The following is a 17,697-nucleotide window of genomic DNA, read 5'->3' as shown; positions in this document are numbered from 1 at the left end:
CAAATGCATGGATGGTGTACACCAAGGATGTAGTGGAAGGGGCCCTGGGGGGGGGGTTGAAGCACCCCCACTTATTTTGGAGGGGGCCTCAGGGGAGCTTTCTGGATCCCTGAAGCCAGGTTCCCTGTCCCTCCCCTACCACCTTTCAAGTGACTAAATTTTGCTGGTTTGTGGCTGGTAGCTGCCACTGTGTTCAAGTTTTGAGTTTAACTGGTTAAGAACAGGGGTGGGTTTTCTTTGTTTTTGTTTTTACAGTTCCCAACAGTTCCTGGGAACTACCTATCTGGACAGGCATACTAGTCATGAACATGTGTTTTCTGTAAAACTTTTCCTCATGGTCAGTCTCTTTATGCCATGTTTTTAGATAGTAAGCCTGTGAAATATGATTGTAATTTAAAAAACCCCATCCATTCATAATAAATAACACAGTAAGAAATAAATTCTAGAGACTGTCATTGTTTCACCTCAAACGGAAATACAGTGGTACCTTGGCTCATGAACTTAATCCATTCCAGGACTCTGGTCGTGACCCAAATTGGTTGTGAGCCAAGTTACATTTCCCCATAAGGTTCAGTGTAAATGAGGTTAATCCATTCTGTAACCATTTTTTAAATTAGAAAAATGTGAAGCAAAGTGACAACAACAAATATCGTGACCATCTGCCCCCCCCACCCCAAACACAAGCATGGCCATCTCCCCTCCTCCCAGCACGACTGAGATCGCACCTGTCATCCCTGCACGCACCTGTCATCCTGGCACGCTGGGGGGTGGGCGGGAGAGACGGGCGTGATCATGGGCGCACTGGGGGAGGGAGAGATGGGCGCAAACGGCGCACTGAGGGTGGGGAGATGGCCACGATCACAGTTCCGTTCATGCAGGGAAGGCGTGTGTGATCAGAGGTGCACTCCTGCAGGAATGACAGGCAGAATCTCAGCCATCTCCCCCACGACCCTGCTTTGCTGCTCCTGTCTTCCCTGCAGCAGCGCACCTCCGATCACGAACGGAACTGCAATCACAGCCATCTCCCCACCCCCCACCCCCAAGTGGGGAGATGGCCACGATCCCAGTTGCTTTCTTGCAGGGACGGCATGCGTGATCAGAGGCACGCTGCTGCAGGAAAGACATGAGCAGAAAAGCAGAGCCGTGGGGGAGATAGCCGAGATTCCGCCTGTCTTTCCTGCAGCAGTGTGCCTCTGATCACGCATGCCTTCCCTGCACCAAAGCAACTGGGATCGTGGCCATCTCTCCACTTGGGGGGGGGGGAGGATGGCTGTGATCTTGGTTGCCATCCAAAGCAGTGATTGCAACCCAAGTCAAAATTTTTCAGAAATTTTTGTTCATGACCCGATTTGTTCGTGAACCAAGGCGTTTGTGAGCCGAGGTACCACTGTACCCTCATCCTGCATTCATTACTCAACAGCAATTCAAACAAAGTGACAAAGCTCATTTTTATTGAATAATCATAGGTTAAATAATCTTGGAGAAAAGGTGTGGCTTGGGGTATGTGGCTTTGATGTGTTGCTCTATCTATCAGGAAGAGATCCCCCATTTATAGATTTGCTACTACACTACTGGCTCACATACAGACTCAGTTTCAGGGTCAGATTCAAGGTTTACAAAACTTATCTTTAAAGCACAAGCTCTAAAAGTTTAGTAAAGCTATAACACTCAGCAGCTAACCCATACATCACTATCAATACACTATCAACACAACAAAGCTTTGTCTTAATGGGAACCGCGTAATCTTTCAAAACATTTATCTGTCTGAAAGAGAGCTTTAACTATGGAGTGATATAGAAATGAAATCAATCAATCACCATCATCACTACCACCTATAGCCTAAGGGGAAAATATTATAAAGGCAACTTTTTATAATTTAGCTACCTGGAGCAAGTGATCCTATGGCCCTTCAACATCACCAGAAAAGCCGCAGGATCCTCTGGATCCCTAGCTCTGAGCTCTAACCTTGGAGCTTGAAATCTAGATGACAACCCCTGTCCCAGTCACAGTCAGTACAGAAAGTACTATACTGGCTACCAGTCTGAGGCAGACAATTCAACCTCTGAAAGGGGTTACATGGGACATTATAGGGGATGAGGATGGGAGGGACAGCAGAGGCCAGGTGAAGTCCCCTACAGCTTCATTGCCTCCCACCCCCAAGTGCCTCAGATAGATGACATAAATGCAGAGTGGGGAAAATGGGGAAGCAGAGGTGGCATCTACTGCTCCTCCCACTCTGTATGGGATGCTTGTTATTCTCCAAGTCTGGGGGCTTACAAGCATCATAGCACAGCATAGCATAGCATATTAATGGGTAAGAGATGTTGCCCCAGTTAAATGAATTTTCCTGTGCATGAAAAGCATGCTGCTTCAGAAAGAGGCATATGCTTTTCCAATCACAGAAAAATTCCTTGCATTGTAAGGTTTCTCCTATATTTGCCATGTTGCAATTGAATATTTCTCTTTCAGTCTTTTTCAGCTGGTGGAGTTGCCAACATAACTAAAACTAGAAAATAAAGAAAATATGCATCAAATGGAACTAGTAATGAAATAAATACCATTTTATATAAAAGCTCCCCTTCTAAATGAAAACATGGTATGCACAGGAGATGTGATGGCAAACATTACCTAATGCTCCCCACATTTGCTTGCTGATGTGTGAGCCAGGTATAAAGTTTTATTAGATTTTTTATTAGACCTATAATGCAGTTCCAACCTGTCTCCATTTGCCAGATCAGTCAATTGTGCCAAAATAGAGGAAATTAGAAACATACTAATGTGAAACCTTTTAAGTGCATGATGGGCTATGTTGGTCCTTTCAGTTCACTTAGGTACAGACAATCTGAACATAAACATGAATTCAGCTTGGTGGACTTTACTTTCAAAAGTCCAGTTTGGTGAACTTTTAAAATTCCTAAATGCAATTTATGCAGTTATGGGACTTACTCTCTGCATGTGTGTTTAGGACTGCAGTGCAAGATTGCACGGGTCTTCCTATATCTGACTTTTATATGTATGAATCTTTATTTCTATAAAAGTTTGCCACAAGTTAACACTATATCAGGCATTACAAATTAGAAGATACTGTTTTCAGACCCTGAGATCTGTTTAAAAACACTATTAAAGAACACAAGATATTCACTTCCACTACACAATGAACAATGCCAGTCTCTATACTAAACAGCCCAGGTCCAAGAACGTGTTATCAAAATATCTGTGTACACCTCAGAGTTTAAAAACATTTTGTGCTCAGATCAGAATTCATACTACTTTAGTTACACATAAATCTAATAAAGAGATAAGTTTTAAAAAGAACACACCAAGAACTATGCAACATATGTAAGTACAAACATTTAGGAATCCTAGCTAACATTACAAAGTACTTTGACCAAAATAGTCCCCATATCTACAATCAAGCATACACATTGTGATTAAACATTTTCTATCACAGATCAGGTCCTGAAAGTACAATTAGCAGTTGCATTTCCTCAAGATTAAAACTGAGTTACACTTTCTTGAAACAATCCTATCATATCAGTCATTCATGCATTTGCTGAATTGCTATTTAAAACCTTTGGATAATCTGATAATGTATTCCTTGATATTATTTTTTCCATTCTTGTTTCTCAATTAACAAGGCAACTGTAAACCTATTCATTTCCCTCTTTTCTAACCAGCTGTGTTCAGACATTATGATAAAACTATGGTTTATTATGACATGAATTAACAGCAAAGAGCCTCTGCCTCATGGATTTCCCCTCCACATACCTCCTGCTGTGCAACCAGAAAACTGGAAGCATCTGCTTTCATTTTTTATCAACCACAATTTAGCACTATGTCAAAACCCTTGGCTAGTGTCATTTCATAACCCATGGTTTGAAATTGGTTTGTTTCAAACAAACCATAGTTGTTTGAAGTCACAAGCTGTCTGTTTCAGATGAAATTACTAGCTGTGGTTAAAATAAAAAAATGAAAGTGAACATTTCCAAATTGATCCACCTGGCTATGCCAGAGGAAATAAGAGGAAGCAGATTGTGAAATTCGAAGTGTGTTGTTTGCTCCAGCCATGATAAACCATGGTTTATTGTGAGGTCTGCCCAGAGCCTTTCCTTTTTTCATTCACCTGAATGCTTTGACATAGTCTGTTATCCTGGGATAACAACTTCCAAGTCCACTTTAACCTCTTATTTGTTCACTGGGTAAATGAGAGGTTGAAGTAAGGCCGTTTCAGATGCTACGTTGTACTGAGTATTGCAGATGCAACACTGGCAAAATCAGCGGCTCTTTACTCACATCTTTCATCCTGAAACAACAGCAAGGCTATCATCTCCGGTGGACAGAGTTCAGAGGTCCATAGAGCAACATAGTGATCTGTGAATGACCCAAGATAATCAGCAATGGAGCATCCACATATGAATGGATCCACTGGAGTTAGGTGGTTCTTAGCATAAGTTTGAGTTTCTAAGCCTCAGTTCTGAGTACCTGTTCTTATGCAGGCCTAGTGTAGAATCTTAATACACCACTTTGAGACTGAAAACTACACACAGTTTTAAAACAATATTATTATGCCAAGTATTTCTTTTGTTTTCATCTGATTTTCAGCAATCCCTGAGAAAATATTAAATTACTAATTTACATTGTCTTTATTTGTAAAAGATGCGTTAATCAAATGTGGTTATGCAGCATTTTGACATAGTCCCATTCACTGCATGATTGGGTAAAATCACCCATGTGACTAATCCAGGAAAGAGACAAATGCAGCAACCATGAGGATAAATTACACTGAACTAGGGGAAATAATGATGCCAAAGAAAACTGGAGAAGTTAATATTTGCACAAGTGTTTTTTCAGCTTGAGGACTGAGATTCTACCCTACCTAAATGTCTAGCTTCACCTAAGAATTGAAACTGGAAAATAATTGTTCCATCCTACTAAATATGCCATTTTCTGCCTCTCATTTTGGCCTCACATGGCAGTTGCCAAAATCATTTCCACATGTAGCATTCCATGTGGCAGCTGTAAGCATTTGAAAACAACTTCCCACGTAATGTAATCTAATTGCATGGAAGCTCCCCATGCCACTACCACCAGCCATCTGAACTGTATGGCAAAGGCATAAAGAGTCTCCCTGTGATTAGGGCAGACCACATGGTTAGAGGCTTTCAAACATTTCAGATGCCACATGAAGCAGAGTCACACAGAAGCAGTTTTTGGCAGCCTGTAGGTAGAGTCTGTAACATTTCAATCAGCTTTTAGTTTAAAGAAAATAAAACCCAGAATTCACTCAAACAACTGTTTAGAAACCATAGTATCACACGGAATACCTTCTATATACTTATGAAAGAACATTTAAAAAACCCTTGGGCTGTTATTGTGAAGAAAAGAGCAGCATTATTTTTATTCCCAGGAATACTTACATATAAGCACCTTATTCATTTCAGTAGTGAAATACCAAATATTTGAGTCACATAAAACAAGTCAGTACTAGCTATATTCAGCAGTGGCTATCTCCATTTCTTTTTCTAAGCCATCTAAAAACAAACATAAAGAATACACCACAACCCAAATTCCTCATTGGTTTAACAAGATTTTACATGTATAAACTGTATTTTTTATTAAATATTATGAATAATACCTTAAGTACATGAAAAAAGCATTCCTTTCAGACTCTTACAGAATATGAGGGAAATACTCAACACACAATTAATACAGTAAAATACATTGTTCTAAGAGCAGGGGGGTGCTCTTTGCATATTCAAATAATTGTTCTGAAAGCTTTCCAGCTGACCAAAATTTGAAACTTGGTTATAATCTATTTAGACTGATGGATGTGCACAAACTTCTCTAGTTATCTATAGAAAGCGACTATTGTATTCAAGCTACTTCTGCTTAAACTGTGTAACCTTTTAAGCCAATACAAGCTAATATAAAAGGGCTTCTTAATCTTGTATAACAACATTTCTTAATTAATTACACTAACAATATGCAAGTCAAAGTGTTTCATGAAAATGTACGCATTCAAGAAGGTATCAAAGTACAATTGTGTATATAGATGCACATGAATGCCTTTCCTTTGAAATGAGGTTGCAGATGAAAAGATGCTTTACTAACCTGTAGTGGTCTCTGTTTATCACTGTTCTTAGGAGATTTTAGCCCACTTGTCTGTTGCTGTAATAGCAGCTGTCTGGCTGCCTGCAGTGCCTGAAAGTAAAGACAATATAGAAATAAATACTTTAAATATGTAATTGAAAAGGTTATTGCTTGTAACTTGCCTAACATTAACTTTCAATCAAAACCTGATATCCCCCCTATACAATTTGAAAATATAAGATTTCACGTTTTCTTTGCACACCATGAAAAATCCACAGAAAGTACTTATTGCAGATATTGTGAAAAAGTATATATATGCAACAAATCCTCAAGGAAATGGCATTAATTTGTATAAAGTGCTTGAAGAGGAAAAATCATAAACCGCATCAATGGCCTCATCTCCACAAGGAACTAGTCTTTAAGTGTTCAGCTAAAATGCTCACACCCTTGTAAATCATCATTTAATTTGCATTTTCATATTACAATTTTAAGCAAAAGCAGTAGACTTCAAGTGTTACCGGAAGCTGTAATTAAATTTGACGAATCAACATCAGATTATCTTGAAAGTGAATTAATAAGGATATTCATTGAAGATTAAAAACACTTTTTTGTAGTAACAATTTAAGGGAAACCTCTCGTTTGACAAAATAAAGTGGAGTTTTAATGCCAAATAAAATTAAGTGGCTGTCATTTGCATTCTTAGTAAATTCTGAGAACAAAGAAATTACTACTTAGCCAATCAGATTAGCTTCTGTGAGTGATAGCACTGCAATCAAACTACAGTAACATTTGTGTATGTGTGTGTGTGTATGATATATTCTTTTGAATTAATAAAAATAAAATTGAGCAGAATAACTGTATATGTGCAGTATATGTACTGTGCAAATTCCAATTACTCAAAGGAAAAAGAGGAAAGGGAAATACTAACTTGAAAATGTAGTTTACACAAGAAGAACAAGTAATATGGATGATCAAGAAGTTTTCTTTCTTTCTTTCTTTCTTTCTTTCTTTCTTTCTTTCTTTCTTTCTTAAGTAACCATTGAAAATGAACCATAAACACCTCCAGCCTACTCATAGCAAAATCCTATATCCTGGGAGTAAGCCCCATTGAACTGAAAGAGACTTATTTCTGAGTAGACAAGCCTAGAATTGCATTGTTAATTCACTTTTCTGTCCCGTAGCAATCAGCAATTTACAACTCTGTTATTTGAAAATATTAATCTATATCTTGCATTTTCTATAGTATAAAGACAGCTATCTAAAATATTATTTGGGAAATATTACCCAAACCTATTCACCCTAAAATCACCACCAAAATGATAAAAAAAGGTATAGTTTTGATTAGACTCAAATGAGCTCGTTTTTAAGGTAGTTTCCAGTATCCATGACAACAGTTGCTTTGACAAGATGTGCATATGGCATTACACTGCCAGCTGGTGTGAACAATGTTTGAACTACTGCATTGAGATGCTGAGCAAACAGAAAAAGTTGCCACGTCTTAACCCTCAGGGAAAGCAGTCATCCCCTGATCAATTATGAAAAGACAGAGAGAGGGCTGCTACAGTCTGGCTCCATGCAAGTTTTCTGAGAAGGCAGGCAGACACAGCAAACCAAAGTAAACAAACTGCATGCACTATCACCAGCTCCTAAGAGCACAGATTTGTCTCCCTGTAAAAGGCACCAGTACACATCTGAAGAACATACTTTCAACATAGGCAAAAAGGTACTTACAAGAATCCTTAAAAAGGGGGTTCTTAAGTAATTGCAAATCAGTATGAACACCATAAAGTCATATCATTCTGAATCATAACTAGTGATAACCAGTTCATTTAAATCTAAAAGCAATTGATTTTTAAGAGAGGATCCTACCGAGAAAGCTCACAAAGGAAAGGCATTTATTTCTGAGCCCAGATAGAGGTCTGCTTAGAATAACCAGCTTGTATTTATTTATAGCAACAGATTGTTATACCAGAATTATTTTGGAATGATATGGTGTAACTAAAGTCAGCAGATAATGTGAAACTGTTGGTCTGGAAGCAAAATCCAGGGACAGGACAGCGAGCTTATAAAGCAGTATGAGGTGACAAGTACAGCTAGACAGTTCCCTATTCCATCTCTTTTATCTTGCAGAATAGCTCACAGCAAATCGGAGCCCAGTCTCAGGGATATGCACTCCTCCTCCTTCAAGTCTGATTTTAACTGACTTTTCTTGGCTGAACATAGCTTGAAGCTGTATGTTCATCTTCACTAATCATGGCTAATGTTAATCAGATTCACTCACAACCGTGATTTGCATACCTGAAACTATCTCCCTATTTAAAAATAACGGTTTACAGGAAGCCATTGTAACCCATGTTACAACATCTTTTAAAACAAGTTGGCTTACTGTAAAATAAGCTAATCTTATTTCCAAACTGTAGTCTCATCCCTGAAACTTCTTTGAAAGAATGAACATGAAAGAATAAGTGCAATACGCCACACTTAGAAGTACATTCCAAGAGCCCCAAGTAGCGGGAGCACAGTCTTAGCATTAAGGAAGATACATTTACCAACATATATCTAATAGTTATTGAAGAAGTATAGCTGAAGAAGCATAATTCTCATCCAGTACAAAAGATGGTGAGCCTCATATAAAGGGAAAGCAGAACACCATACTAAATACCTGCATGAAAAGGAAGATTAGGAATATGCCTGATACTGAGTTAGATCATTGATCCATTTTATGCAATATTGTCCAAATGGACCTGCAATGTCTCAGCAGCATACTAGGGAGAGAACCTGCTCAGGATTGCCAGGGACAATTGATATGCAAAGCATTAGTTCTAATGCTGAACTACAGCCCTTCTCTTGTTTTAGGGAAATCCATCCAGATCCTCTGCTGCAGAAATTTTAATTACAGTATACCTTCAGTTTAAAAAATAGTGACAACCTGTATATTTCAGTTAGTTCACAGTGTGATGAAAATTAAAGTAACTAAACCAAGGCTGAAAATGAAATAATTTCAGAAGGTTCCAATTTAACTCATAAGGAAGCATAATTGACAATGCCAGGAATTACAACAGTCTTGCTCAGCCTGGAGCCCTCCAGACATGTTGGTTTACAGCTCATCTCCATGTAGGGTACTGGAAGTCCCAGCCAAACCCAGCTAGAGAATGGCAAGTTGAGGAAGTCTGTTTTGTAGGTACTTCTTTTCCACTGAAGGGTGTTCCATTTCGTAACTAGTTCTTGGCAAACACATAGTGTGTTGTTGCTTAAACAACGTGGATGTTGGCACTATTTGAACTAGGAGAATTCAAGATATTCATCTCTCTTGATTTATTTGCTTATGTTAAATCCATGATAAATTATTTGAACAATATATGGAAATTGCCATTGCTTTGGCATATGATGGGAATAGTGCATCTTTCAAAATTAAAATTCTGTCAAGTCATATGAACATCTCTTTGTCTTATAAAATTAATTGGTAAAAAGTGTTAGTGAAATATATTGCAGCTGATCTTCAAACGAACAACAACTTTGAGGTTTGTGCAGAGGTCAAAACATTCAAACTTGAGTAACAGTATTTTAAAATTAAGAAGTATGTATTACTTAATCTAATTCAGTAGAATTATAGTAGAAAGTATAATGGATTAAAAGAAAGCCATAAAGGATCTGAAATAAAAATAACAACAACAGATATAAAATATCACCCAGAATTTTAATTATATACTTTGTGATCCTGGACAGATACTGCTAAGACTTGTAACCAAAATACAAACACGTTTACTCTATTTGGTAGCTTTAAAATCTAATGACATAATCACAATATATTTAATTAAGGCTTCTAGAAGTTCTAAGCAAGTCAGATTCTCTGCTATTTGAATCAGACACTGAGAGAGAGAACAAATGAGAACATGTGTACACTAACACACACACCTGTTACACACATATATTCAAGGTGCTTCATTTTTACTTATTAGAATGCCTAATGATGCATTTTTCCAATAATTCAGAGATACTAAAGCAGCTACTTAATACAAACAGATTAGTTTCTTTAAAATTTATATGTGTTGTTTCTTTCTCATTTTCTACCTTTTCTAAAAGGAAACAGATGTCATTCATATTGTTCCTTTAAAAACAGGAATGTTTAACCTATCAGCCTGTTGCATTTGAGATGTTAAAATGAAAAATGACATCTATGGCCATTAATATCTTCAATGTATAAACAGCACAGCGTGACACATTCTTGAGAGCTGAAGGCTACAAAATCTCTCTGAAACATAAATAACAAAGCACTCAGAATCATATTTGATGTTGATATTCATCTCTGCTGCCTGGGCTTCTTATGAAAATAGATGCAGCCCAAATGGATCTCCTATAATTGGTTTCAGATAGCGGGGTCAGAAGAAATACGATACAAGAAACTATTACATGGAACAGGCGAAACAAGAATGTTTATACAAGCACTACCCTGTTAAACTGACAATGGGCGTACACTTTGCAGATAACCAGAAGGGGGAAAAAAACTTGTCACAAGAGATTATTTTTATTCTCCATTTTGTTACAGAATATTTTAACTTTTACTATGTAATGTAAAAATAAGCTCCCTGAGCAAGAGTGGTGCAAGACATCTCTAACCACTTAGAAACAGTGACCAGAACACTATCAAATTCAACATCTATGTGAGTGGAAAATTGTGCAGAAAGTCCAATAACAGTCAAGTTTAATTTCAGAGGGGAAATGCAGAAAAAAGCAAGAGTTAGTTATATGAATTCAAGCAACTCATGTGTTTCATCTCTCCCAGTATTAAGTACTTTGGCCAGCAGTAGCCCTCCATGGTCTCAGCTAGAGGTGATTTCTGGTCCTGGAATCTAACTGGAAATGCTGGGGACTAAACATGGAAGATGCTAAAGAGATCTCCCCTCTAGGGGACTGAGTGTGGAAATGTAAATATGTAAAATATGTGTTCTGTAAATAAGCTATGGTTCCTTCCCATTAAACTGAACCTCAAGACTGTAACAGAGAAAGTCTTATTCATCTTGGAAAGTATTCAAATTTTCTATATAGGTAGCTCCTATAAAGCATATGCTAAATATTAAAGCAGGAAGAAATATGCCCAGTAAATACAAGCGTGATTGAACAGAAGTATCACTGAGGCTGTAAAAGACAAGACTTCCTTTTAAAAAACTGAACAATTCCTTGAAATGAAGAAAAATCTTAACAAAGAGCACAAACTCTAGCAAACACAATGCAAGGAAACCATGACAGTCTTGGAATAACAAATGCTATGAGGCAAGAGGGAAATCCAGCAACCAAGCATCACAGGGATAAACTAGAGGAAAAGGGCAAAGAGCCAGAGAAACTAAGCACCTAGAAAAAGTGGACAAGATATGGGAAATAGATCAGAACACCTTCCTTAAGAACAGTCACATATTTTGGGATCTTCATTTTAGAGAATATATGTCTAACAAAGAGGCTTAATGAAGATTTATAAACTATGCATGGAGTTAAGTTAAATGAATAGGGAAAAGTTTGACTTGTATCACTCACTGAAGTTGGCTGGTTGTAGATTCATGGCATACAAAACAGTTATTGTGCTTCATTAACCTATTATAGTTTTTGCAGCCAGAAGGTGTAATGCTGGGTCCAACTTACACAGCTTCACAGTGTGGTGATACAAGCTCATGGGCCGGAGGTCTATGAGTACTTCTTAGCTGGGACTGCTAAATGTAGCCTCCAAGGTCAGAAGAAGTCTACTAGTGGGGAATGTTTGCCTGTGGGCCCTGCTTGTGTGTTTAACGGCTAAGCAACGATGGAAACAAGATAATGAACTCAATGAAACTTTGTTCTGAACTGGCAGGGTCTTATGATAAGCGATACAGAAACCTACTATAACTATTTATGAAGACAAAAACACTAGAATACAGAGAGTCTGCATGACTGGTTACAATGCAACCCTGTATATGTTCAGAGGTACTTACTCCTGGTTAATTGTGTATATGATTGTAACTTTAGAGAACAAAGTTGTAAAAAAAAGTAGTATAAAAGTAGGGATGTAACAGAATTGTTTGCAATAATCTTAACTACAAAAGTTGTTGGAAAGGCACCCATACTGAAACAATCTATTTCATGGACTACAACTTAAAAACTGTGTCAAAGAAAGTATAAAAAGGATAATCCTTTAGAACTGCTTGACATAATAAAGAGCAACAAGTCACCAGGGTCAGATGACAATTCAACAGAGAATTCTTAAAGAACTCAAAATATGAAATGGTTTACCAAAAGATAAACTAAACATATAATAAGCCATTAAAATCCCCTTTACCATAACATTTGGAAGGTCAACAACCTTTTTTCAAGGGAATTAGAGTATTTTGGATCTGTTAGACTAACATCTGTATCATGTACATTTGGGAAAATATCATGAAGTCTAGAATTATTAAACATGAATAACAGCCCTGCACAAATTAGGATTTATGAAAGTAACCAATGTCCACTATTCAGATAATGTGTTCTGCTTTCCTCTAGCCTTCCTAATTCTCCCATCTTGTCTGTAGTTTCCCATAAGCAGCAAGAACATGAAGTTGGCCAAGACCTAGTGAGCTACCACCAGACATACTTGATGAACTGGGGTGAGTTTGATGGTCACAAATTGTCCAAAAAAACCCAGCTTCCTGTATTAGAATCAATGGATTTTACAACTCTTATGAGTCTGTCCACAACAGCTGAAGTGAACTGGTACACATTATATGCTTGAGATTTTTTTTAAAAAGTTTTTTAAAAAATCCTGAACAGGAGATACTGCAGAGAAAAACAGTTGTGGAAAAATATCTTACATCTTATGTTCTTATGACATAATGACTTCATAATTATCAATAACTAGCTGAAAAACAGAATGCAGAGGGAAGAAATGAAGAACATTAACAATGGAGGAAAAATAAAAGAATGGAGCCATCAAAGGCTTATTTTGTTGAGACCTATGCTATGTGCCTTATAAATTCTTTAAGGTCAGAGTAATAGTGAGGCAACCAAGTTATAGGTGTCACTGAAGACCAAACCCTTGGGAAGGAAGGTGCATGTGTGTGATCTAAATAAATACACTTGTTACACAATTCATTGTTTCAGTATGCAATGTATCTCTGTTACAGAAGGCTTTAAAATGGCAGCATCTGTGAGTACCTGAACTTCTAAAAGCATATGGCAGACCATTCCTAGGTATAGAAGTTGAACTAGCTGGACTTTTGTACTGATCCTGTAAGTCAATTTTAATATTTGTTAGCGGGCTGCATCATATGACGTATCTTAAAGTATAGAACTATTCTAATGTGCCTAACAACCTGGCATAGTGATTACATAACAAAACTTTTCCCCTACATAAGATAATTACCAGTATCTTTAAATGTTTTCAGTGAGGTTGCAACAGCTTTCTTTTCTGAGACATTTGGACAATCTTGGACTTTTTCAGTGGTTCAATTTGCAGTGGTTTTCTTTGGTGGTATTTATACTTTGCCTTGTGCCTGTCTCAATGTATTCTTTTTATTACTGTGAACTACTTTATATTTGAAAATATGACAGGCATAAATATTTGGCAAAAATGATAGATAAAACAAGCAAGTAAGCAAATTACTGGTCCCCCAGGACACCCATTTTTCTGCTCTCCATTGCTTAAAGAACTCTGGTTTTTAAAAAATCTTTATTTCTTAAATGACTCCAAGCCGCCAAAACACCGTGTCTACTACAACTCTTACTCAGAAAAAGAATCTGGAGAGCAGGTAAAAGTGCTTCATATGGAGGCAAATTCTGATTCAACCTCTGCTGGACACTCTACACCAATATAAAATGAATGTTTCCAACAACCAATGTACAAATTTGAATATCAGCATACTGATATTCAAAAACTAATGGGAAAACTGTATAAAGCATCCTAAAGAAAATGTCACAATGTAGCATGATTGTCCATTTAAGATGTGGGTAATTTCTTTTGTTCTCTCCCATCTCAAATTTGTCAGCTGAACCATGGTTGCATTTTGTGAATTAAACTGCTTCTTGGATAAGTTCATACTTGAAGGACATTTCACACATATGGGCAGGAATAATTGCAGCAAAGAACACTTCCATTTACTGCAATCAAATACATAGATTTATAGATTTGTCTAAATGCAAGGATGTATATTTTTAAAAATCTTATGATAGGCCAGAAACAGAACCAAAAGCAGTTACTATAACCAAAGAGCAATCTTGTGTACTGATGTAAGCCTCATTATGTTCTACATGGTAGTTTTATAGTACAAAGTTTTTGCAAGGGCAGAAAGGCCAGAAGATAAGGACATGCAAAAGGTAAAGGGATACAACAGTGTACTGTACGCTGCTGTTGTTGGCTCAAACAGGGAACATGAATTGTTGAGAGGGCTTAACATAGATGAGATTCGTTAGACTGAACAAGGATGTCTAAGATTATATGCCATACAAAAACCATAGGTATCATACAATTAATATGCAACTGAAGAGCATTTTAAAAAGTATTATCTTACTACTTAAATTTGCTATTGAGCTTAGATTGCATTCACCATTAAATTCTAACAGAAAAGGTAACTGTAATAAACAAATGGATGCATCATGAAATTTCATAATGCTGTTTAATAAAAGGAAATTAATCACATAATTGTCATAAACCTATTTTCAAACAGCAATCTATCAGAAGGAAATTATGCATCTGTAGTTATTGACCTTTCATTTCAGCATAACTGATACATAATTAGTCTAGTTTTGTGAAAAATAATAGTTAATTACCAGAACATTTTTTACTTTAATTGTTTTGTGAATTTTTTACACCTTAATTTTTTTGCTCTATCTGTATGTAGGATACTAATGTATACACACAATGCAGCAATAATTTATTTTACAGAAAAGCATTCATTTTAAAAACTAAATGCACCTTGTTTTCCCTCCTCCAATTCAACTGAGTTTTAAAAAAACAGTAGGTCTTTTATAGACCAAGGAGTGTTGGCGAAACATTTCCTCAACTTTTAGTAGTGGCTAAATTTCCTACAGGTAATTTTCCAAAAATGCAAAGTAAGAATGCATGCCAGATTTAATACAGAATACACAAATAACTGGATCACTATCCAATTTATCTTCATTCTTAACCAAACTAAGGAGATCTGCATTCGTAAGTTTGCTTCTTCATCACATTGGGGCAACTTAATCTATGGAGTAATGTCTACTGCTTCTCTTCTGCATAACAGGAAAAAGGTTAGATTGTGAGAAGAGCCAAATTGAGCTTTCCAGGGCCTTATTTCCATAAAGCTAGAAACCAGCAAAGGGAAGATACCTGTAGGAAGTGCAGAGGGGGAGGGAGGAAAAAACAAAATCTCAAACGTACACAAGAGTAAGATTATATTTTCCCCATGCTTTCTGAAATATATTTGTTCTTTGGTGCAGTTAAAAAGCAAACCATGACATTCTTCTTGTGTGTTCTGTTACCTCACAAGTGAAAACAGTGGTGTCCTTGCAAAAGTAATGTTGTTGGGTAAATAATATCTTTGTTTTTGCTCTCCCTTGAGATGGCATCATTTCCTCTTTTTCTTCAGCTGTCACATGCATTTCTGCCCCAACTGGGAAGTGCTGTACTTAAGCAGAGGGGCAGTAGCAATGGTTCTCCTGACTTCAGAATAGCAGTCTTTGGGGGTGACGGGAAGTGTTGAGGTTTTTCTCATCTTCTTCAGTCCTTGAACCACTGAAGAACTTGTGAGGGTAAATGGGATAAATGCAGAAATGACATTCCTCCACTGAAGAGCTAGAAAAACCCTTCATTCTATTAGTTTGGGATAGAGCTGAAGGTAATTTTCCTTAAGAACTTTACATTTCCTCTGTATGCAACTCTTCCCTCTCCTTTCCTTGTGCCTGTCCCATTTTAGGCACCCATAGCAAACACAAAAACAAGCAGAAGCAATGATATATTTATTTAAGTTCATTTACTATGTCAAAAGAAGGAACCAATCTATATGCGGAAGTATGAGTGACAATAATCGCATCCCCAATCATCCTTGGAAGGAAATATAATACTACCATATATCAATTTATCAGGATACGGTTTCATTAAATATGTTCTTTGAAATGAATGTTTAGAACAAGATGGATTCCCACTCCCCCTGAATTACAGGAGGAATACTGTTTCCCCCTTAAATAGTACTGTTGTTTAATCAAGTACGGTTAATTTTTTTTTTTTTGTATTTTACTTCAATTAGGAAAAATATTTGTTATTTTAAGGCTTTTAGTATCCAAAGTACTTAATTTATCTACAAAGCAACCCTTTGATTTCATTATGATTGAATACAACGCAAGCAAGCATTAACGGTATGCCAATACTATCAGGTGTATGTTGCATGGTAACAGTGCACATTCCTAGCTTCCCTAGCTCAGTCTCACCTATGTGTTCTGAAATTAATTCCTTTGCTCTCTAATAGGGGCAACCCTATACTGTCTTGAACAAAGTTGTTTCTCTCTCTCTCTCTCTCTCTCTCTCTCTCTCTCTCTCTCTCTCTCTCTGAGTGTGTGTGTGCTTACATATACCATTATCCACAGTGGCAATGCAACATTGATGATAGATTGACAAACGTTTTGTACAGCCTCTGTTCATACATCTGCCAGTACATGTCCAGGACAGCCATGAATAGGCATGGCAGTAATGGGTCACATGCAATTTGCATCTCCCCCCTGAGGCATAGGTTTTACACCACTTCATAGGAAGCCCAGACCTGGTCATAATGAAAGTGCTAATTTCACACATTCTGTAACACATTGTATAATTTCATCCATAAAATTGTATTAGAATCCAATACATAATTAATTCATTTTTTAAAAAAGCATAAAACAATTCACAATATGTATTGAGAAACCAATACTCAGGTTATTATGAATAGACTCTGATAATTAGCAATGTCACCTGCATACTAGGAACTAAAGGCTTTTGCAAAGAGTTTGACTTGAAGGGATTGGATCCTCTCTCCTGCCATGACTGAAATTGAAAAAAGGTATCAGAGTTGGATATAGCCTATTAGGTGCTAGCACCTTCTGCTCAGGACAACCAGAGAGCCCCAGCAGAATGGAGTAGACAAGGCTCTCTGGTAGTCCTGTTCTCCTGCAGTAAATGCCACATGCAGACAGCAACTAGTGGGGGTTTCTTAAGCACCCCCCCAGCACCCCATTAGTCATCTTGAGGATCCTCTCACAGAATAGGTGGTGTTTTAATCCCAGAAAGCCTGATCCAACCACAGTACCTTATTTTAGACTGTACAATGCTAAGGAAGAAACAAAACCATCTGTGTCGAAGATAATATACAGTTTACTGAATCTAACGATGAAATGGATATAGACTATATACATGCAAAAGAAGCCTACAGTTCCCTTCTCTATGGCTAAAGTAGTTCCCTGAATAGGCCAAAAGAGGCTCCATGGGACTCCAAAGTTCCTTCGGCAAGAGGTATAGACATTCTTCTGCCAGATTGCAAACAAAAGGCAAAAGTGCCATGGATTTAATATCATTTGTCTTGCAGAGTTTATCAGTATGTATAAACTGTAACCCACCTTTCCTGAGTGATAAGGGTGGGGATGAAACTGCTTCAGTGA

At 37.3% G+C, this 17,697-nt stretch overlaps 1 protein-coding gene across 15 annotated transcripts in view; it reads right to left on the bottom strand.

The window, feature by feature from the left end:
• FOXP2 (forkhead box P2) overlaps positions 1-17,697 on the bottom strand; it is a 502,958-nt gene that overhangs the window by 137,051 nt on the left and 348,210 nt on the right. For 9 of the 15 annotated variants that reach the window (XM_044423000.1, XM_044423001.1, XM_044422999.1 and 6 more), the window contains one exon: positions 6,112-6,201. In XM_044423000.1, the coding sequence (XP_044278935.1) occupies positions 6,112-6,201 (90 nt within the window). Of the gene's footprint in view, positions 1-4,293; positions 4,372-6,111; positions 6,202-7,018; positions 7,170-7,821; positions 7,926-7,959; positions 8,095-17,697 lie in introns of those variants that run through there. The other 6 variants (XM_044423017.1, XM_044423008.1, XM_044423018.1 and 3 more) reach the window with 4 other exon arrangements.

The sequence above is a fragment of the Varanus komodoensis genome, unplaced genomic scaffold (assembly GCF_004798865.1).
Source record: "Varanus komodoensis strain SLA01 unplaced genomic scaffold, ASM479886v1 scaffold13_1, whole genome shotgun sequence".
In the NCBI taxonomy this organism is placed as follows: domain Eukaryota; kingdom Metazoa; phylum Chordata; class Lepidosauria; order Squamata; family Varanidae; genus Varanus; species Varanus komodoensis.
The sequence above is the reverse complement of the archived record's forward strand: the minus strand, read 5'-3'. Positions and strand labels throughout refer to the sequence as shown.